The sequence below is a fragment of the Lepidothrix coronata genome, unplaced genomic scaffold (genome assembly GCF_001604755.1).
Source record: "Lepidothrix coronata isolate B3197 unplaced genomic scaffold, Lepidothrix_coronata-1.0 Scaffold38, whole genome shotgun sequence".
NCBI lineage: Eukaryota > Metazoa > Chordata > Aves > Passeriformes > Pipridae > Lepidothrix > Lepidothrix coronata.
Genome location: NW_016690218.1, coordinates 1368717 through 1392229, shown reverse-complemented (window position 1 = coordinate 1392229; position 23513 = coordinate 1368717). Strand labels below are relative to the sequence as shown.

The 23513-nt window shown below is 36.7% G+C and overlaps 1 protein-coding gene across 10 annotated transcripts in view; it reads right to left on the bottom strand.

The window, feature by feature from the left end:
- Positions 1-23513, bottom strand: part of CDC42BPA (CDC42 binding protein kinase alpha) — a 186460-nt gene that overhangs the window by 100448 nt on the left and 62499 nt on the right. For all 10 annotated transcript variants that reach the window (XM_017812837.1, XM_017812838.1, XM_017812847.1 and 7 more), the window contains exons 4-6: positions 19073-19156; positions 14567-14662; positions 9652-9800 (exon numbers count right to left, since the gene is read on the bottom strand). In XM_017812837.1, the coding sequence (XP_017668326.1) occupies positions 9652-9800; positions 14567-14662; positions 19073-19156 (329 nt within the window). The remainder of the gene's footprint in view (positions 1-9651; positions 9801-14566; positions 14663-19072; positions 19157-23513) is intronic.

Sequence of the window (23513 nt, the reverse complement as noted above, 5' to 3'; positions counted from 1 at the left end):
CAAAACCTACTTGCCTTTTAGGAAGTATTCATAATCTAAGAGTTCCACAAACTTTCAGCTGTAGCTTGGCTGTTACTACACCTACAATGTATTTATATGTAAAATTAGTTTTAAATTAGCCTATATCATCTCTGGTATCTGAAGATGATTGTAAGAATATGCTTTTTTTAGGTCACTCCACTAGAGATCAAAACTGCACTTTCATCCTTTTACACAGCAATATTTTATAGTTTTTTTTAGAGCAACTCTTGGGAAAGAATAATAGCTCTATTTAACAGAAAGGCTCCTATCATGCTTAATTCACAGCAAAAAGATAATAATTTGAAGGAAAGAATTTGAAAACAATACATTCATTATTTTTACAAAACAGAAATTGAGGAAAAGAATAAAAATGTATCCTAAAGACTGTCATCCCACAAGGCATTCGGAATGTGTTTGGGCAAGTTCAACCTGTAACATAATCTTTATTCCAACCAAAAGGCAAGGATACATGCAGAATTAAGCCAGACCAAGTTTGAAGCATTTGTCTACAGTTTTTCTACTGTGTCATGCAGCAACAGACATATGACACAAAGAGTTCAGTGTGTGTTTTTTGCTTTCATTGTGGTTAGAAAACAAACAAACCATATTGACAGGCATGATCCCCAATATAATAAGCACTGTGACACTGGCATTAAACTCTTCACAGCAATACACTAAGGAAGGAACTGCACCCAAAGGCTATAAAGGAAGAAATGCATTTGGTCAAAATGTATCCCAGTATCACCAGTATCTGCAGTAGCTTGGCAGAAAAAACATCCCAGAAATTTAAAAATAAGAAAAATAAAGAGTACAGTTTGCTGAAACACACTAAAATTATGCTTATTAAGAATAAAGTGTTATTGGGAAAGCCTTTGTATTCAAGTTGCATGAATAAAAAACATTTTTCTTTTGACGTAAAACACATGGCACAATGTTTCCTTAAAAATAAAGCAAATACATATTTTTAAAATAGAAAGGAACTGAAGGCCCGAATTTTCAGCCCTTAAACTTAAACAGAACTCTAAAAGAGCTGTACTTGCATAAAAGTAAATTCCTTTCTGTGCTAAAGGTTTAGTTTCCTATATGAGGAAGACATAACTGCTACTGTTAGATCAGATTCCAATCAGATTTTAGCCCCTCCTCCACATTTTTTCTTCCTTCTCCTCTACCAGTATTTTCTCTTTGTATCTTTCTAATGCCCTTCTCCAGGACTTCACACGCTGTATCTGATTAAGAATTACTGAGTTACAGTGGCAGTAATATCACTGCTTCCTGCTGCACAAGGAAATGCTAAAGGCTCCCCCCAATAGCTAATAAAGAAAAATTGAACAGCATAAACATCACGGCACCTGAGTCAATAAAGATTTTAATACAACTTTTCAGATAAAGCTCCACAAGGCCTTGCTTCTCTGACCCCAACCACGAAGCCTTCCATAAATGAACCAAACCTGACCTTATGCAAGCATCTGCTTGGTAAGCAGTATTCTAATTTGCAGGATGTTAAGTGACCTATTTTTTCTCATTTAAGAAGTTAAAACAGAAGTTAAAACCTACCAATATTTTGCTGTTATTAAAAAGGACCGTGAGGTAGGTTCTTCTAACAATACAACAACAGCTCTTCTGGAAATGTATGAGGGAAATGCTTACTGTAGAACAGCTTCAATGCAGACAAGGTTACTTGGACTGGTACTTCCTTAATTGCCCTTTCAGGAATCATATTCTTGCACTGATATCTTAATTATAATAAGACATCTTGCAAGGTTATCTTAATTTACTATGAAAAAAGGAAGTACTACATTTAGTGGTTGAGGCAACTGTCATTTAATTCAGAAATCCAAATTTCTAGTTGTCCAATCTGAAAGTTCAGATAGTGAAAACATTTTCACTCCAAATGCACCAAATATTCACTGGGAAGAATGCTTTAGCACGAAAACAGGTAAAAGAATGGTTTAAAAACCACTTCTTATAACGTATTCAAGCATCTCAGTGTTGTGATTTTATACTAACACTGCAGGAATATTGAACTCTAAAGCCAACTCATTATTGCTTACTTATGCAAGGACAAATCTACATGACACTCCAAGTCAGATAATGATAATGAATTTGCCCTGTGCAGCTTCTAATCTTATCTAATCTAATAATATAAACCCAATTGTATTTCAAATACAAAAAAGGAAGCAAAGGGCACATAATCATAAATAAAATAGAGGCAGTCTAAGGAGGAACTTGAGGAACACACAGGGTATTAATACATGAAAATTGGAGACACAAGGAAAGGAGGTAATTATGAAATAAATACTCTGTTCACAAAGAGATAATGAAATGGAAAATCTGTAGAACACAAAACACAAGACAGTTCGTTTCCCATAAGAAAAAAACAATTATAATTGAGAATAATGAAGACTCTATCACACAACTGTCATCCTCATTTCTGTCTGCATCATTCTGAACTTAATAAATGATCAAAAATCATGGAAAGCATTAACTACAAACTCTATCGTCATCCACCAAAGAAACACCTAATTATACCCTCAGAACCACAGTCACTAGGGCTAAAAATTCAGAAATAAGGAAGATGTTTTTGTCCTACTTTCCCGATGTTGATTTTGGATACCAAAGAAAGTAGCAGGAAAAAGTATTTCCAGGTCTGAAACAATCAGAAAAGAATGAGTGTAAAATTATAGCTTAACTCACATAAAAACAGCTTGCAAACGGGAATGTTTTGTCCTCAAAAGAAGTTATTCATTTCCGCAAACACCTCCAGCTTCATAAGACATTGAAACAGATCTCACGTCAGAGGTACAACTGTTTCAACGTGGACTTTTTTCATGCAAACACCAAAGTAAAATGAATCCTTATGCTAGAGAGCAGGAGCTCTTGGAAAGTTCCATCACTTTTAGCATCCACTGAGCGTAGCTATAAACATTATTACTTGGAAGGGAAGACCACGGGTTTTTCTGTAGAAGACTCTTGGCACTAATAATTTTCCCCCTAAGGGTTAAAAAGGACCCTTTCCAATCAAACTTTTTTTCTTGTGCATCTCCCTCATTTTCACTTTTAGAAGTGTTTACACACTTCTGTTTCATGACAGTATAAGGTTCCTACCTAAACAGCATTACACACCATCTGAGAGAGTGCTCACATCATCTGCCTTTCAAGCAACCGCACCCAGAAGAAAAATCTACATGAAAAAGAAAAAAGTCTTCATATCTACACACTCCTCCTTTCCCTATGAGTCTTCTTTCTAATGATGGTGTAATTGTATTAGCTAAAGGACAAGTAGGGACTCAGCAGAAAGAACGGAGGGGTGCACTCCTTGTCTTGCTGGCCTTCTCAACTGACAGTGATCAAGCATCTCCTTTAGGAGGTCAGTGTCAGACATGAAAGGCAAAGGTTTTATTGTTGAGGTTATTATAGCTAGAGACATTTTAGATACTCCATCTCCAACTGTTTCTCATGTCCCTTTTTCTTTAAAATCACAGAGCTGAAGAAATCACCAAATATCTAAAGTACCACTTTATGTGGTATGTAGGAGAAAAACAGGTACAACGTGATGAACACAGATTTTATTGGAAAGACCGGCTTTAAGCAACTTCCTACTATTGTCCTTCATCAGATCAGAGAATTGATCCAGGTTAGTTAAAATGTGAAGTTACTTCTCACTTGGACTGGTGTCCTTGTTCAGTCCCCTGCACAGTGCCACAAACCTTTATTTCAGCAGAGCAGAGGGGATGTTTGGAGCTTGGATCTTGGGGAGAAAGGAACAATGGGAGAAAAAAAGGCTGAAGGGTACATTTGTAAAAGCACCTCTGCTGAAAGGACTACTAAAGGCTACTGTCACTTAAGGCACTGGATTTAGGACTTCTAAATTCTTTCTGCTTGAGTAACACAGAATACATATATATATATATATATATATATATATATATAGGTCTAAACTAGCTCAGTCACCCATCACATAGCTTTCACTTAAATTAACGCTCTCACTAGACACTTTAGGAAACCATTTGCCTTCTACATGATGGTACAGCCAGTGTAATCCACCAGCTCTTGGCAATCCAAGCATCTATGGGTCTTTTATTTCAAAATGCTTCTAGGTCATCACAGGCTCCTTTGAAAATCCTACCAACAAACTCCAGTCAAATAGCATTAACCTCATACAGTCCCCACTGCAGGTCAGATGCCACCCCGAGGGCACACTATGAGAGCAGCTGCCAGCGTTTGTACCATATGGGGTCACAGGGCAAAATGAAAGCCCGGAGTCCATGAAGATAACCTTTGTATCCAGCCCCTCCTCAGTGGAAAAATGGAGCAGAAACACAGCCCAGATTCACAGAGCTCTCCTACCTCTGTCAAGGAATACCTTGTAAGGAGGCACCGACTTACCGAATACTCACTAAAATAACTTTCTGTCCTGCAGTTTTTCATGTAAAACTAAACCATGCCACATTTCAAAGCAATGCATTTGCAGTAACTATCAAAATAACCTTATGTTATTTTTTCCTTATTTTTCTAGCCCTGGTTCCTTCACTCTCAGCACTTTGTAAGGACATCTTCATGTGTGTATTCAACATTATGTCTGTTGCAAAGTTTGGTAAACACTTAAAATACGATGTTGCTTTCTTTCAAACCCACAATTAGGGCTCACTTTACCAAAGGCCACAGCACTTGGCTCATCCCTGTGCCAATTCAACTCAGACATACCGCGCAATGCAGCTAACTCCCTAGATGGGCCTTCCACCCCCGAATTTTCCACTTAAGTAAATTAATGATCAGGAAAGATGGGATACACCCAGAAGACAGAAAACCACTTATTCAGCAAGACAAAAATGGATACGCTGGCACAGAAACTTACAGTTGAAAGTGAAATGCATCCTACAAAGAATCCCAGATTTCAGCTGCCTGCTAACAACAGTAAATATTTCAGGGATGTCCCTAAGATGATTTCTACTGAGGACAAATAGTACCTCCTTGTCAAAAGCAAAGAGGCTGGCCTGATAGGGAAGAGACAGTTCTTTTATCCCTCTAATGGATTTATTCCCCTATGTTCAATATTTCTCAGAAAGGATGTCACTTCCACAGAGAATTCTGCTGCTCTACATTTTAAGAACTCAAATGTTCCAGTGAAGCTCAGCTTAGAATTCAGAAGCTGATGGAGAAAACAGGAAGAAAAAAAATAAATACCTGGTGGTTTAGAATGCTAAAATCCTTCCAACTAAAAGACAGCAGCAACTAGAAATCCAGAAACACATTGATGGAGCTAACTGTAATCTCACATACCTTCTGGAAGTAGGCATGTTTATGCTTTGCATGCCTATCTTTTCACATGCAAAAGACAACATCTGAAATGTATGTAACTTAAGAGTTTGCCCTGTAGTCTTAACTATCCTCCCATAAACTTAACCAACAAAAATAATAATTAACATAGGTGCCTCATAATCCTTCCAAAATATTTTCTTAGTAAGAAGGTAAGGAAGGATTGTTTTACCATTCAATAGAAAAAGATGACTGTTTAATGTGGGTGTGTGCCAATATATGAAAACTATTTTAAATTAATATTTTTGCAGTGGTCTGGAAGATCATGAGCCTAAATGCTGAACGTTCCCTAGCTGCAAATTGGCTCTGCTCTGAATCACTGTGCAACCCTGCATATTAAAAATAGGAAGAGGAAAGAAAGTCAAGATAGAAATTATTTAAGCACATTAACACTTATAATTCTGTACTATTCAAGAAGCTGGAATGTCCCAAATTAAATTTAGGACAGAAACAGACTTAGATGCACCCTTACTAAAGGTCTGCCTCAGAAAACAGCACAAAAGGCAGCAGCACAGACACAGGGCAGGGGTGTGCAAAGCCACCAGTGGCACACTCAGTGTGCCTGGCACAAGGACCTGCCTTTAGGGCATCTTCTGCAATCCTCAAGGGAAATTTCCTTCCCATGGCAACCAGGCCTTCTCAAGTCTTTTTAATTAAAAGGATTTAGACAAAACCAAGCATTTCCACTTTACATGAAACCTAGAGAAAATGTGGCTCACCAATAACATCATGGAGGAGTTGTAAAAAAAGGAAATGTTATGTGTTTGAGGTAATGCAACACATAAATAAAGTGTAGCTACCTAACTTGAATTGCTAAGAGTTTTACTGCAGCTCACACCTGGATATCTGATAATGCATGCAAATACAAGCTTTTAACATATGCCACGAGGAAGAATTAAATAACAACACAACCTTGAAACTGAAATTAATATTAGTGCACATGGAGATTTTTTTCAGAGGAAAAAAAAGAAATGGTGCAAAAACTATACAAAAGACAAATTGATGTTGATGCCTAATAAATGGAAAATCTTACCCTGTATGATACTACAGTTTGCAGGAAACTGGCACAAGACAATATTTAACCTTGGCCTACAAGGATGCATCACTTCATTAGCACAGATTTGTAATTTAAGGTATCGGGGTAGGTAGGTTTACATGAAGTCCCAAGGAATTTGTGCATTTGTACGAGATACGTACACTTACATTCCTTCTCATTGTGAACACCTGCACCTATATTTAACTTCAATGAAGTTTTCTTTCTAAAGCTATCCTTGGAGCTGTCAACATCAGTTGGTAATGCCAGTGCTGGTGCACTTATAACAATTTCAAAAGCTACAATACATATTAAAGAAAAGGCCATTTTGTTAATGTTCTGAGCCATCATCATCATTTAGCAACTATCAGCTAAAATACCACATAATTTTTTCACAGAAATTAATTAATCAGAAATGAAAAATTATCCAAGTTTTATGTTCTGATTGATGTTATCTCGGAAATATTGTATCACATATTTAATTTGAACTAAAAAGTGGATAAAAACAGTGGAAATATTAAGAATACCCTAAAAATGCTAGTATTGATGTTGTTTTCAGTTAGCAACTTTTCTCTTTCTTAATTTCATTAGGTATCAGGACACAGCTTTGAAAACTTCATTCAATTTCCCTGCACAATTTTATTAATACCTAGATTTTAATCTCCTTCCCTCTATAAATTCATCCCGTAATCCCACAATGCTAGTGCAGAAATGGCATTCAAATCTGGAACTCCAAAACCTGAAATACAGTCATCTAAGTAATGCTGAGGTTTGTTTCTATTCGACATTTCAGAAACTTGGCCAATGCACTTCAAGAAAGAAAAATGTCTTGCACTTGACACCGGAGTGGTCTGCACACAAATAGCCACTGCAATCAGCATCACTCCCAAACAAAAGTAACTGACAACAAAAAAATGATTAATGCTAGAAAAATGCAACAGGAGTGATGCAATTAGAGTAAAAACAGACATATAATTTTTAAAAGGCACAGAAACATTCAGAGAAAAATAGAAAATTATCATCAAAGTACAACACTATGCATGGTTAATGTAAAAATCTATCCTGAAAGATCTGGGGCACTAAAAGGAAACAAAACAAAGCAATCTGCTATCTCACTGTACAAAAAAAGCTTTGACCTAAACATGCCTAAAGCATGGTTTCTAGTTCAGTAGCTGCAACTCAGATCAAATCCTGATGCACACTGGTTATTCATCTGAAATATCACTACTGCAGCTGCTCCATTAATCTACCCTTTAGTAGTATTTCCTCCTTCTTCTCCTATGTCCCTTGCTGAGTGCAACACACTCCCTAGAAAGGATGTGGCCACCATGGTTAAACTTTCAGGAAAAGAGCATTAGTGGCATTTAGATGATATGCTTTCTTTTCCTTTCTTCTGCTTTACCAGTTGCAAACATCTTAATAAAACTAACAGTGGAACAGGTCTCGTTTCAAAGGGTGATCATTTAACATATACTCAAGTGCTCTTTACATTTTTAATCTTGCCAAACATGCCCCTATAAACAGGCATTGTATTACAGCAGTACTAATGATAAAATGCCAAAGTAGCATTGAGAACTTTATAAACATATGAACCTCGCTGGCAAAGCCACAAGTCAAACAATAAAGGACTGGGAATGTACAGGTTTGTTCTTTTTTTTTTTTTGTTACACATTCATGGCAATAGATATGCAAGCATAATAACTAGCATGTTGTTTTCAACTGCAATGCTACTTAATTTTCACCCCGAATTTTACAGCAACACCTATTTCATCTTGGGGACATTAACTGTTTGAGGATGGAAACATGACATCTGTTGCATATTACATGCTAACAGTGCTGAATTACAAAGGTTTTGATCTGTTTGGAGGAAAAGGTAGGGATTTGTTCTTCTGCGAAGAATAACTACTCCATATGCAGACTCACTGGATAAAAGTCAACTTATGGAGTACATGAAGTACTCTGGACCTGGCAACAGGAGACAGCATCTCACCAATTTACCCACAAAGATATTTTAAAAGTTAGATCCAAATTAAACTGAAAGCAAAAACCTTTGACATCAGGTCCTAAGCAAAAAAATGGTTTTTCAGAAATAACACATTTGAAATTTTCAGCATTCAAGAAGAGTATTCTGTTTAGGTTCTTCCATAAGACATTATCACACAAAGCTCTCTTTAGCAGGTAAACATAGTTCTTTAACAAAACTATCACACTGCAAAATATTCCAGAGGTCCAATTTGCAGCTTAGCACCACCCCACCTCAAAGCACTCCTAGTTACACATCTTTCAGGAAAGGCCAGAATCTCAAAGAAAACAAAACACAACCTTACTAACACACCAAAACCAACTGCAATACACTTTTTGGACAAAAAGGAAAAATCCCCAAACCACCTTTTCTGCAGTGAAGCAGCCGAATGGGAACAGTAAAAAAAGGCATAGTTGGTATAGACTCTAACTAAGGGTGATAGACGGATGTATCAAACAAGCTCGTTCTGCCAACTTAATGATTCAGCTTAAAGAACTGGGAGTTTTCCTCCTGACTTCTGTCAGAGTCAAGTACATCTGCTGAGTGCACTTCAAAATTCTGCCTCTTGTAAGGTAATCTCTTCCTCTGCATACAAGAATTACCACGGAATTCAGTGGAGAATTATATATTAAAGAAAAGATAATACTAGTTTTGTGGAAAAATCAATCACAGTCTCCAAAATAGCTAGACATGAATGACTTAACATTTTCCTTTGAACACAGTATTTTTTTATATACATATTTATATTTTTTATATATATATATGTACAAAGGTATCACAATTTAAGTACTTCTATTTATTTAGCGCAATGCCCTTACTCTATTTTAAAGATAATTAAAGTCCAAAATAAAATGATGATAAAAATTCAAAGCAGACAATGGTGTGTTTTCAGCTTCAGTACAGATTGAACAGATTAATGAAGAAACAGAATTTGACCTTTCAATAAACCTGTTCAAAGTTGATCCTATTTCACAAACAGGTTTCCAGTTTTGCTTTTATAAATAATGGATCATTAACTTTCAAACAAACCAGTGTGCAAGATTCATGAGATGCATTTGGATATTCGTTCCTGTCTGTGACCATATGGTACAAGTTTAGCCACATTTCCAATAACCACAACATGCAGATAGGTAGGTTCTATCGTGCTTACTACTGCAGCAAGTACTTGTTACTAGCTTAAACTCTTTCAAAGGAACTACTTTCAGTCCATCAAGTAACTCCACCACTCCAAGAGGAATCTGGAGCTCAAATTACTTACCTGTGAACATAATGCAACTGATGAACTGAATCGATGGCTATCACCATTTCAGCCAAATAAAAACGAGCCATATCTTCAGGTAGTCTGTCCTCAAACTTGCTGAGCAATGTAAGCAGGTCTCCTCCAACATAGTAATCCATAACCAGGTACTGCAGAGTGGGAATGGTAAGAAAACAGAGAGGGGAAAAAATACCACAATTTATTGTGTGAATCACAGACTAAAAACTCATGGAAGCATAAAAACTAATATATTGCAAAAATTATTATGGGCATTAAAAAAAGCTAACCAAGATACTCAGATGTTCATAAAACAGTAGTTGGTTCAGCTGCATTTTAATATTTAGCCTACTTGAATATTTTTCATATTTATAACTCTCCAAATACAGTAAGCCTCATGACAAAATAGTATCAACTTTATCCACTGTCCCATCACTAAACATGGAACACTTAGTAGATACTCTGGATTGCCTTACAAAGACAATATCCTTTGCTAAAATGCAAAAGGAGCAAAGGATTAAAGCACAGACCTATAAAAATGAAACTAACTGTATTAATTTGTAATCTCATTTATGCGTCCTGATTTCCCAGGCTTCCCTTTCCCTTTTTTCCTACCATCTTCTTTTTCCATTAAACAAATGCTTTTGGAGAGTAAGGTTTTCAGACTACTCAGATTAAGGTAAAGTCTGAGAGACATCCAGTGGCCCACAGTTCCAGAAACTGCTGACAGTGCGCATGATACAGGATCTGGCAACATAAAATACAAGGTGTCACCTTCTCCAGTTGAAATTATGGAGAAAAATAAATTTGATTTCTGGTGTATTAATGAAACGTAAAACTTGCTTGCTATTAAAGCAGATGACTTCAAAGAAATCAGAACCTTTCTGCACTTTACTGTATTTACAGAATGAAATGCCACTCTTTTTAGTGACATAGTCAATATGACTAGAAAAAGTGAAACTTAAGTCTGATACTCGGGACTAACATATTTTTAGCTCAGCTTAGCTTGTTTTAATTGTGAAACAGCAACTGGAAGGGCAAATGGGGAAAAGAAAAAAAAATCAAACTAATAACTAACAAACTAATTATAAGCATTCTAATTTAACACGCACTGATATGACGTTACTTTCAAGCATGACTGTGGACAGATTAACTGGAATCATAGAATATTCTGAGTAGGAAGGATCATCAAAGTCCAGCTCCTGGTCCTGCACAGGACAGCCCCAAGACTCACATCATGTGCCTGCGAATGAATTCCCAATGAAGTACCTGAAAGCTACTGCTTAGAGTTCCAATCTCTGTTTCCAGGAAGGCTGCATTAGAAGCAGTGACTCTTAACAGGAGCACAAATACTAAAAAATATTAAAGATGTAATAATGTATACCCCAATTTGATTCTTTAAAATTTTGATAAAGCAACTTAAAGGAGCATTTTTTTATTAGTTCCCTGTATTTAAGTCCTTCCCATTTTCAGAAAAAGACACTAAAATATGTGGAAAAAAATCTGCTAAATTATACCAGCTATAAGGAGGATGAGGTGCAGGCAGAAATCTTACACCTGTTTCTTTTCCCTCATACTTTCCATAACAATAAGGGTGATGAACAAAGATTTTAACACCCTGATACAGAATAACTTGGGCATCCTCATCGATTCCAAGTGCATGAAGAAAGTACAAAATGCATTTTCACAAGACTTTAAATGTGTTGACAATCAAATTTTCATCTGCTGCTTTGTGACATGAATAATAAACTTCTTAAATTATGCTCACAAGCCTTCTACAAGATAAATATCTTCTATTCAGCGGTGCACCTATGTTCCCCCCAAAACAAGATCTATAGTATTAGTTTCTTATGTTTTACAGTTTTAGAAAAATGCATTAAGCCTTTGGAGCTTCAGATATTGATTATCAACTGATGCATTGTATAGACATCTCCAAGAGCTTAACTTATTGCTTTGAAAGCATATTGAAAAACCCTCTTAAGATTCACCTAACTGATGTGGGATCTGTGCACTCATTCTTCAGGACTTTTAAAACCCAAACAACTGAGTTACTGGATATACCAAAAAAATGCAATTTTGGCTCTCATGACACAGGATTCCCATTTTGCTGGAGCAACGCAGTAGCCTAATGATAAGGAAACCTTCAACTATTCAAATAATCCAACACTTAAACCATAACTCAAAGTATTAAGTTGTGTAAATGAAGTTAAACACATGCACAGCACTGAGAACTAAATTTAACAACTGAATTTTAAATCAAAAAATTCCATCAATGTATAACATCCTATCCAATGTCAACTATCCATGTTCTTAAAAAAAAAATTTTTTAAAAACTTTAAAAATACTTTCTAAATATACATAATCATCCAGATCTATCCAAGTCTCAAATACTTCTCAAAAGCACAGATTTAAGAACACTAAATTCTAGTAACTAGTGAAAGTTTAACATGGGGATTTAATACATTTAGTTTGGCTGAGATCTCTTGAGATATCTACTCCAACCTCATTTGCTCAAGTAGGGTCAGCTAGAGAAGGCTGATGATGAGTGGGTCCAGTTTGGTTTTGAGTATCTCCAAGGCTAGAGACTCCACAACTCCTCCCTGGAACTTGTTCCTGTGTTTGACTACCTTCACAGTAAAGACAGGTTTTCCTGTGTTCTGATGAAACTCCATGTATTTCAGTTTGTGTCCACTGTCTCCCGTCCTCTCATCAGGCACTACTGAGAGGAACCTGGCTCCTCTGTCTTCATTCCCTCCCATCACTTATTTATACACACTGATGACAGCCCCTCTCCCAAATCTCCATTTATTTGGGCTGAAGAATCCCAGCTTTCTCAGCCTCTCTTTACATGAAGGATGCTCCTGCACCTTAATCACCTTTCTGGTCTTGCACTGGACTTGTTCCAGTAGTTCCATCTCTCTTTTGCACTGGGGAGCCCAGAACTGGACACAATACTTCAGGTGCAGCTGCAGCAGGGCTGAGCAGAATGGAAAGACCTCCACTGACTGCTGGCAACACATTTCCTTGCAGCCCAGAATACTCCTGGCCTATTTTCCCGTGAGCCTGCATTGCTGGCTTACAGTTAAGCTTGTTATACACCAGGACCTCAAGCAAAGCTGCTTTCCAACCAGTTGGCCCCCCAGCATGTACTGGGTTTATTTTATTACATCCCTTGTTGAACTTCATGAGATTTCTCCCTGTCCAGTTCTCCAGTCTGTCGAGGTCTATCTGAATGACTGCACAGACGCTTCTCCCTAATTTTTTTAACTCCTGTGAACATGCTGAAGGTGCACTCTGTCCCATTGTCCAGGTCATTTATGAAGAACTTGGCCCCAGTTTTGATCCCACCAATTGGCCTCCAGCTGGACTTTGTGTGACTGATCACAACCCCTGGGCCCAACAGTTAATTTTCACTCCACCTCACTGCTGCTTATCTAAGGCACACTGGTCAGCTTGTCTATGATGATGTTCTAGCAGACAGTGTCAACAACCACTGATCAACCACATCTAGTGCTCAAATCTACACAGATTTTTTTTTTTTTAAAGGCCAATTTTTTACACATAATTTTAATAAAAACCATATAGAGAATTAGTGATACAGTCACACCAAAAAGATACAAACACCCCCAGTATTACTGATATTTTCCCCAGCAGGCTGCAAAACTAGCTCCTGTTAGCAGACTATCAAAGATAAAGAACAGAACTTGCTCTGTGCTTAGAGAAAATAAGGAAACTGGCAAGAATAAAGTAAGTTCTAGCAGGCTGTTGTGGAATATATAATATTTTCTTTTAAATGCTCTTAATGGTAAGATCAGAATTACAAAAAAACATGAGATTTTTTTACTGTCCCCATTAACAAAGCATGAGGCTGGCTGGGAAGTATTTAAGCCAACAGTTAGACTCACAAAGGCAAAGCCAAGATTCTATACAAATCCACCAAAATCCATGGATTTCCAAGTATCTGAGCTGACAGAACAGAATGCAATATAATGGCATATATAAAATATGTAAATGGCAATATAAAAAGCACTGAAAATCTGCAGGAATTCCATGTATAGCACTTCTTTTATTGGACAGACTGGCAGCAAAAAAAAGGCTGTGGCTGTATAGTAGATTTCTAAGAAATTATGAGAATTACTAATGATGTAGAATCCAAAGCACAGGGCAATAAAACACAAATAATCAAAACCCATCAATGTGTAGTTGTTTACTTTTCAGGTATAAATATTATCAAAACTCTTATCACAATCAAAACATATTTAAAGTGGCAAAGATTTCATAGAAAATTGGCACTTTGTCCTCATATTAGCTTCTTTCTTGCAAGTCTTTAAAAATACTTGAAAACTAAATAACGTTAAAGAGACACTTTAATCTACAATTATAGCTTCCAACTCTTATTTATGAACATTTAGTGGCATTCTTCCACGCTGCAATAACATTTTATCGTTTTGTGACATCTTAGTGGGCTTAAGTCCTCAAAATAGCAAAGACCAATCAAAATGAACTGTTGTTTCAAACAGGGCTACTCCCTATTTCCCTCTGTAAAATCAGTAATGTTAATCACAAAAATTAAAGTCGAATAGAAAATTTATGTTAGTAAGTGCACTTTTATTTTTATGAACCCAATTAAACTGGAGTGACAAATTGTAAGAAAGAATATGCAGGCAGACTAACGTTTATCAACAAATGCAAAGTGGTTTAGAAAACAAAGCTGCATGTGTGAGACATTTACAGCAGAACTTTTCAAAGTTTCTGACCGGTCTCCACCATTCAGAATCTTATGCACAACACCACAGATCCTAATATGGTCTGTACGGTCCAGAACACAAAATTAACAAATAAACAAACTACATTTCTGTCTCAAACCACAACTAAGAATCTGCATGTTCCCCCATATATACATAAAAGCAACACTCACTAAATAGTTTTCATCCTGGAATGCATAATGTAATGTTGTGATCCACTGGTTATCTCCATTCACTAACACATCTCTCTCTTCTCGAAAACAGGCTGTCTGAAGAAGAAAAAAATAATTATAGCCTTTAAGTAAAATATATAAAGAAAAACATTTTGCATGTTGACTATGTTTTGACTATGTTTTTTGAGGGGGGGAAAAATCAAAACCGCCTCTCAGTTAAAAAGTCATTTATTACAGTATCCAAACATGACAAAATCTACAAAAAATAAATATGAGAAAAGCCTGCCTTCTTCAAATTTAAACAGTTGTACTTCTCTATAGCATTTAGTGAGGCAAAGGGATAAATAAGTTGCTGCTTCCCATCATCTAAAAATCCTAAGCCAAAATCCTGAAGTATCAATAATGACAGAATAGCAATATATGATTAAGAAAAACAATCAATAATGGCATTAGATAACTGCAACTGCAGTAGGAGTCAGAGTGCTAGAATCTGGAGTCTTGTGTCATTGTTTTATTTCATCATGCCCTTAGCCTAGTTTTACATTTGAGTTTTCACATAAGCAAGGTTCTTTTCATTTGAAAGTTGCTGCCAATAACTTCCATGTAGTCATCATTTGATAATCATTAATCAGTTGGGGTTTTCTTCATACCCAATACTCAGCAAAAGTAGAACAGAATTGAATATTGCTCTTGCCAGATTTAAACTGTTTATCAGACACCCCAGGGGGTTTCCCCCCAATATACTTGAAAGAAAAACAGAAGGCAAGAGGTGCCTTCACTGTAAGTGGAACAGAGGAGGAGCAAGAACCACCAACAAATATTAAGGAATACGTAAGAGAAGGAGAACACAGGTTTTTATGAAACAAAAGCTAAAATGTGAAACAAATAATGAAGTAAAAAGTAGCAAGGCATTTAATTCAATGAAGGTCTTGCAACTTGTCCTGAGAAGTGAAAAAAATACCTCAGCAAAAGCAACTGCAGAATGACAGGTAAAAATGACCCAACAGATGAAAAGACAAAAAGAAACTACAGCAAAGAACTATGATAAATCTTTTGAAGGAATTGAGTTCTGAAGTGAATATCACAAGAAAACAAAAGGTACCAAATACCAAAGCCAACACACAATTTTGTTAAGAAAAAAAATATCTAAAAGATAGTGCAAAAGAAAGAATAATATTGTATGGGCTATATTTAGAAGGCAGAGGGAGAGTTAGAGACAAACACAGACTATATTCTCCTCCAGCACACTCTGCTCTTCACAAAGATGTTGCATTAATTTGAACCCCTGCTCTTATCTCTTCCATCTTTGAGACAACCAAAATTAAATGAAATCCAAGCCTTTTCTTTTTACTTTTTCAATTTTATTTCCAAATCCAAATAAATCCCAATTTGATTTCCAAATCCAAATAAATCCTAAATCTGGAAATATCAGAACTTTAGCGCAGCTATTGGTTGGCTGTGAGGTTTGGAGTGTGAAGACTAAAAAGTGAAGTATCATTAGAGATTGAGCTATGCACAAGAATACATGCAGTAAAAAGAGAGCAGAAAATACCTCTCTCCTCCGAGCAAATAAACTATACTTTTTTTTGGTGAATACAGTGAGTAAAAATAATGCAGATGAGGAAAAAGAAAGATGACATACTTTAATCATAGCACAATGCATGAGATAAATCAGTGAAATTTGAGAAAACAGCAAAACATACTTTATACAAATACCTTCAAAGGTTACTGAATGAAAAATAGACTTGGGGTGGGAGAAGGAGCAAGGATCATCTTCAGAAGGAAGAAAAGCTGTTTGATGCTTCAGCTTGATTTTTTTCCTTCCTTGTTTGTAAACTCTTGACATATTTCAGAGAGAGATAACTATGAACTCTTGTTTTCACAAGTATAAATAACATGTACTTTCTCTACTCGTTCTGACACAATTCATAGGATTAGTTATTAGAGAGTTTATATAATTCCACTTGGTTTTGCCATGATTTAACAGAAGACTATGCATTCCTTGAGTGCTCTAGACATCCACCTCTGGGAAGTATGCCTAGAGCTGAGAGCGACAGCTATTACCACAGCAGATCACAGCTGAGACAGTAACAGCTAGAGTCTAAGTGGTTCATGGCAAAAATAATGCAACAATAAGAAAAAAAAGTTGGTAGCAGTAGTTCTTTTAATTGCTGTAACAGCTCAATTAAGCTTTTTTTTAAAGGAAGCCTCTTTTTTTTGTGCCTTTCATTATTCCAGCATTACGCTTCACCTTCCCCAGGCAGTCTCCTTGAATTGTTGGCAGAGACCTCAAGAGGTCATCTGACCCTACTCTCTTTCACAGCAAAGCCATCTCAGTGCTCTGGTTATATCTATACCGTTATCATGGCCTTCAAGAAGCAAAGAATTTGACCTGCTCGACTATTTGGTGCTCATGTCTTACAGCTCAGAGTTAGCACCTCCAGGGAGTGCTGACTGCTTCCATGCTGCTAATATTTGTCCTGGTCTCTCCTGAGCCTCATCTGGCACCAGTGTGGCACACATGTAACTCTAAGTGACTGTCAACGCTCAGGGTAACAGGTTTGGGAGTGTAACAGCAAGCTGTCATACACTTCCAGGTACTCCTTGTATCAGTAATGCTCCCAGTTCTACATCCCACCTCTGAGTTTTCAACAGTGACAAGTATCCGGAAAATTTATGCTACGTATAATACAAAAGAGAACACTGACTTTACAACTTGTGTAATTTCATTGTAACATACAACTGCTCTCAGAGCTTGCAGTCATCAACCTTTATCTGGCATTCATGACCCTCTTCTGAGCATGTATTCCCTTTTTACTTTGACCAATGACTCCCACTCCCCACGCTGTTGATACAGGGGTATACGAACATACACCTCTATCTACATGCTGCTCTTGCATTTTTGGACTGCCTGATTTTCCTGGGTATTTCAGTGTTAGTGCAGCACACAGCTAGCAGAGCCAAAATGGGTCATTTTCCCCAGCAGCAGTAAGAAGTGAGTTCATCAACGTTTAAAAATGACAGGTTAGGGTTGTGGAAGGTCATGCTTTGTAATGCATTTTCACTCCAGATGGTTCTCTTTCCACTGTATACCCATGGGTTACAAATACATGGAAAAACATAGCTGTAATTCTTTTTAGGCTAACACTTCAGACTTTCAGAAATTCAGCTGGACCCATGGGAAGAGTATTTTTAATACCCTGCATAGAGAAAAAATTTGCAAACCTATTTATAACTTTATTTTAATGAACAGAAACAGTTTTCAAACTCACTTTAAAAGGGTACATTTAAAAATAGAGTGGAACTTTATTTCTGGTCTTTTCTTTTTCACTGAAATAATAAAACTTACATTAGTGACATTTGTCTTGGAGAGAAATACCTCTGTATCAAGATTAATGCTAGATTGCTCAGTATCTGAGTAATTTCTGGATAAAAAGGAAACACATTGTATACATCTACCCACAATCTGCATGCCATTTATACTTCTTAACGCGATAACATTTTCATTAAAAGAGACAGGATGTGCACAATCAGAAATTGGCTTTAATTTGTCTGAATACTCTTTTTTTCAAAAGTGTTACGGTTTCCCATTGATCTCATTTCCTACCAAGATGTAATTAAAACATAAATGCGGAAACCAGAATAAACTTGGAAGCAACTGAACAGCAAGGCAGTCTGAGAGCAACAAAGTTGAGGTCTCAAATAAAAACTGTAAGAGTCTATTTTTAGGCATTTTATTTTTAGTATGCATAGATTAGGATTTTCAAAGCAAATTAAAGGGTTAGATACATGTTCCATTTAAAACTAATACACAGGTCTTCGGGTGTAGACTGCATTTTATAAGTTTCTTTTCAAAGGAATCCAGGGAAATATATCAAGGACTTTATGAAGAGCTGAGTTGTATAATGATAGTAGGAAGCTAAGGCAAAGCAGGGCTGGTAAAACTGCTGTTCCACCTTTTTCAGACACAAAATGGACTCCAGCTTTAATGAGGAACTTTTTATCACAGATTTTTGCAGATGGACATTTTTATGAAATATGCACTCAAATTTGAAACTTTTATCTTTCTGATTTTTCAACCTACTAATTGGCCTTGACTAAATTCTAACTACTGATAAACTAATAGGCTTGGTGAGTTATAGCTCAGCAATTACCTTTTTAAAGCTCAGTAACTACCTTCCACCGTGGAAGAGACTTGCTAAAGACTGCATTCCTAAGTGGAACAATTGCATTAAAAGATCGCTTGTGTAGTTGGTAATTCTTGAGCAATTACAAAAAAGGTATAATGTTAAAAACATCCAGCCCCACCTAAGTCAAGATTCCATGCCATTTTAACCCTTCTGATGAACTGCTTTAAGCTTATTTAATATTAATGTTTACACTGTCAGTAAATTGTGAAGCACCTCCTCAACCCCTCTAACACACAGAGCGTCTCGTGGACAGAGAAGTGACAATTCAGCAAAGTAAGGGGGTGCATGATCATGGAAAACATTACAGTAATCTTACTTCAGCTCTCTTCAGCATCTCCCACTTATTAAGTATCTTCATGGCAAAAACCTTATCTGCATTCTTCAGTTTTACCACCGCAACCTGGAAAAGGGAAAGGAAAGATAAATAAGTTACAACATGAAAACACATCTCGTTTTCATTTTTATGTAATCTTTCAGTTTTGGAGGTTTTGTCCTGAGTGTTCCGGACATATTTTTACCATCCACACAGTCTCACGCCATTGCCATCAAGAAAGAAATACCACAACAACAGAGGAAAGTTCCACGTCTATTGTAAGCTTTCATTATGTATCACAGTCTCACTATGTATCATTTTTTCTAGGTGATTGTCAATGAACAATGGTATTTCTGACCATCACAACTCTTGCTCTATCATACTCTAACAAGGCTGTCTCTGGCACTGTGCTTTATGCTCCTGGACTTCAGTCTACACACTAATTTAAATTATAGAGGCGTCAAGAAAAGGTAACAGTGTAGCAGATTGTAAATCAAAAGAAACAAGGTATTTTGGGTTTTAAACAAAATCAGTCTGTAGATTTGCCATAAAACAACTTCCACTGTCATTTCATATAACATACCAGATTTTCTTCAAAGGTAGTATGACTTCATGCTTTTTTCCCACCTGATGTTCAATGAGCTCTTTATCATGCCTGTTGTCAGTAGCAGGGAAACAGTGAAATCCACAATTTCTATAGAAGTAAAACTTAAGGAACACAGGCCTGCCCACCTGCCCCTCCTCCCCCCATAGCTTCTGAAACATTAAACACCATAGGCCTCTGTAATAATAAATTAACAAAGCTCACTGACACAGTCCTTTTCTGAGAATAGTAGTTTTGTTTAGCTATAATATAAGCTAACATAGAATATTTTTAGGAAAGAGGGAGGGAGGAAGTTTACACAAACACGTTTACACATTTAGGCTTCCGTGGGTATGGAAAGCTCATACTCATTTAACCAAAATGAGTATGAATCTGCCACAAACTCAGAGCTGTTAATCAAAACTAGACCAGACCACTGCACTATCATCCCAACTATACAAAAGTTCAGCAATCAATACATTTTAACAACCACTCTCCAACTATCCTGTTCTGCCTCTTCCCTTACAAATAAATCTTAATACTTATACAGATAAAAGTTTATTTCTGTGTGCATCTGGTTACAAACCAACATGCTGTCATACAGATGATCCTCATCTTCACCCTGCAGGCCAGTGACAAAAAAATATGAAGGTTGAATCCTACATTCCTTTCACCTCTTTCACAATCAGTAAACCAGCTATGTGTGAAGACAGTGATAACAGAAAAGAAAATACAGGATCAGACAGTTTAAAGAAAGTGTCAGGCAAACCTCTTTCAACCATCTTAAAACGTGTCATCACCTGCAACAGCTTCACGAACACGGCAAAAGCACAGGCTGAAGGACTGCAATACTGTGATGTCTAAGCCAAAGCACATCTCCAAGTGTACCTCTTGCCTCGCTACAGGCTCACAGACGGAGCAGCTGCCACTTCCCATATGTGCGGCACCGCATTATCAACCCTGCTCTTGACACTGCTGCCTCCTGGGGTTACGGAGGGTAGGAATGGGGCAGGGGGGGAGGAGGAGATAGAAAAAAGAAATAAGGTAGAAAAAAAGGAGATGGGATAGAAAGGTACTACATTTACTTGTTTAAACTAGTCTATGCACTGAAATTCTTAAAGGTTACTTCATGCATGAGGTTCAAGTTCAGACTTGGGATCCCTCAAGGAACTTTCAGTTTTGAAACACAAAAATAGATTATTCCTTTAGCCTATAATATAATAATTTTAATTCATAAAGATTGTGTGCTCTGCTGTGCACAGTACCCGAAGACTGGGCATCACAATTTTCTTTAAGAGGGAAAATATGAATCCTCTGCAGTGATATATAAGCCACAGTGCAGATTTGATCCTCACTCTCCTTTTACTTTACCATCTAAAACTAGTTGGAAACTCTAATAAGACATTATCTGTATCAATTTCTAATGACAAATGGTAGAAGGAGAAGGCTTTAATGTTGCAAGTAGTCAGCATTAAAACTGTATCATACATAACTTGGATGAGTTCTGCCCTAAAGACTTGTAAGGGTTTTGGGACTGATGCAGGGAAAAATTAAAAGGTTGCTCCTAGAGCTGCCTAGCTGCTGCTGTCCAGCATGAAAAATAAGTTTTTCCCCACCATTAACCATTGTAGGAGAGGCACCCAGAGGCATAAGACAATACATGTATTTCAAGGCCACCTTCAGGATTTCATTTCTTGCCTGTAGCACGTCCAATTCTGCAAAGGCTTTTATTCTGCAAGGGACTCAGTTATTGAAAGACATACACTAACTGCACTGCTGCCTAAATTTGCAGCCTCCTATTCAGCATTCACTTGGACACAACTCTCAAGAACTATGGCACTGCCTTTGGTGAACAGCTGGAGCATAGGCCTTCTGTGGCATGATCAAGGGCTCAGTACCTTCTGTGAATGTGTAATAGCACTGAAGAGTGACTAAAGAACAAAAATAGACTTGAGCTTGCCAGCTGTGTTTACAATCAGCCAGAAGCTGTCTTTTAGTCTGTGAAAGCCATTAATGTTATTCCATATCAATAATCAACACACAGACACACAAAAGAGACACAGACCTCATCATCTTTCTGCAATCACGGCATCTTTTTGGGGTAGTCTCAGTGCTTTAGGAAAGTAAATCCTAAAATGTTTATTCCAAGGCTATGAAAGAAAAACCTGACACTTTAGCGAAGAGTAGTGCAGTTTCTAATTGTAACAAAAAATTCTGAATCACGATTACAAACCCAGGCAGTGTTTACATATACACAGAGGTATCTACTACCTATACAAAGGCACAAGCACACAGAGAGTGCTGTTTTGATCTTTTCCCTTCCCCAGTGAAGCTGTCAAGACAGAAGAAAGGGTAATCAATCCTGTCTAGTTATCCTGAAGTGTCTTGCTACTGGAACTTCTTAAAATTAGACTTTAAAAAGTTGGGGTTTATTTAAATTTATATTTTCCTGTGAGCAGCCCAGGGAAAAAATGATTGGTATGTGCTGATGTAAATATCTTGGTTTAGTCAGATATGTTGGTTTGGTTCTTTTTCAGTTCTTCCAAAAGTTTTCCATATTTCCCACAAACAGCAGTATAGTTTGGCATGCTGTCAGACACCTTGTGCCCCAAGCTTGGCTACTTGTCTCTATGGTACACTTTTCCTTCACTTAAAAATCAATAGCCTTACATAGAAAAAAAGCTAAAACAGAAACAATTAAAATTGAAATGACAAAAAAAAAAAAGAAAAAAAAAAAAAAAAAAAGAAAAAGAAGAAAAAAGAAAGTAGAAAAAAGATTCAGCATTGGTTTTCTTGCCCAACAAGAGTACGCAGACCTCCAGAAACAAGAAGAGGGAATGTTACTGTTTATAACTATATGACAAAATCTAGGAGTAACTGACTAGTTCTCAAGTTACAAAATTTATCATCTTCGAGATATCAACAATAAAAAGATGTAATATTTGCTTGCATAAGCATGCACTGAACTTTCTTTTTTAAGCAATAATAGAATCAACTGAAAATTATGGTATTAGCTAGAACCAAGAGCTGTTGCCCAGTTGCTTCCCCATTCCTAGCAGCGTTCTTCCAACTCCCAAGTTTAAAGTCTTTCTGTTTAGAATTGTTTGTTAAGTTTTTCAGACTGTGCTGCTCGAAGCCAGCACAATGAAACACTTGAAGCCCACATTATTAATTTTACCAGCATAATCCTGCTCCTCCCCCAAGCAAAACATCTGCGCTTTCTAAAGACAGTGCTATGGTGTAAAACTGTAAATAAGTAAATGTATGCATGAAGAAGGAAGGGGTATGTCAATAATTTGACAAAAAGGAAACGTTCTCAGACTGGCAGAAAACAGCATAAGGGGAAAAACAAAATTAAGTACTAGGAACTCTTAGAGTTACAAGCAGTAACTAGTTTAAACTACTTTTTGTCTACATTTAACTTGTAAAAACAAAAAGGGAAATATTTCTTGACTATGCAAATTGAAGAAATTGAGTAGTGTAAAATCAAAATAAGAACAAGTCTGAGACACTGCCAAAGAAAACTTGCACTAACTTTGTAGTCTACAGAATTTCAGAATTATGTTGATTCAGGAGACAAAAATTACCCCTCCCAGTAACCTAGAGAAACCTTGGTCTCATTTATAGTTTGCTGGAAAGAAAATACATTCTTTCAGATTTCTTAATCTGCCTCAGTAAATAAAAGTATTTTGCAATTTAATATTAATATAGTTTTTGGTGGTTTAAGTAGCACTAAAATTTAGTGGTCCTTTTTTGCAACCTTGCTCAGATATTTACTGGTTATTTTAAAGGAAAATTCGCAATTTCATACAGAAGTTGTCTTCTTAGACAAATGTCTAGGACTTGAAACTTGTCTTTGCT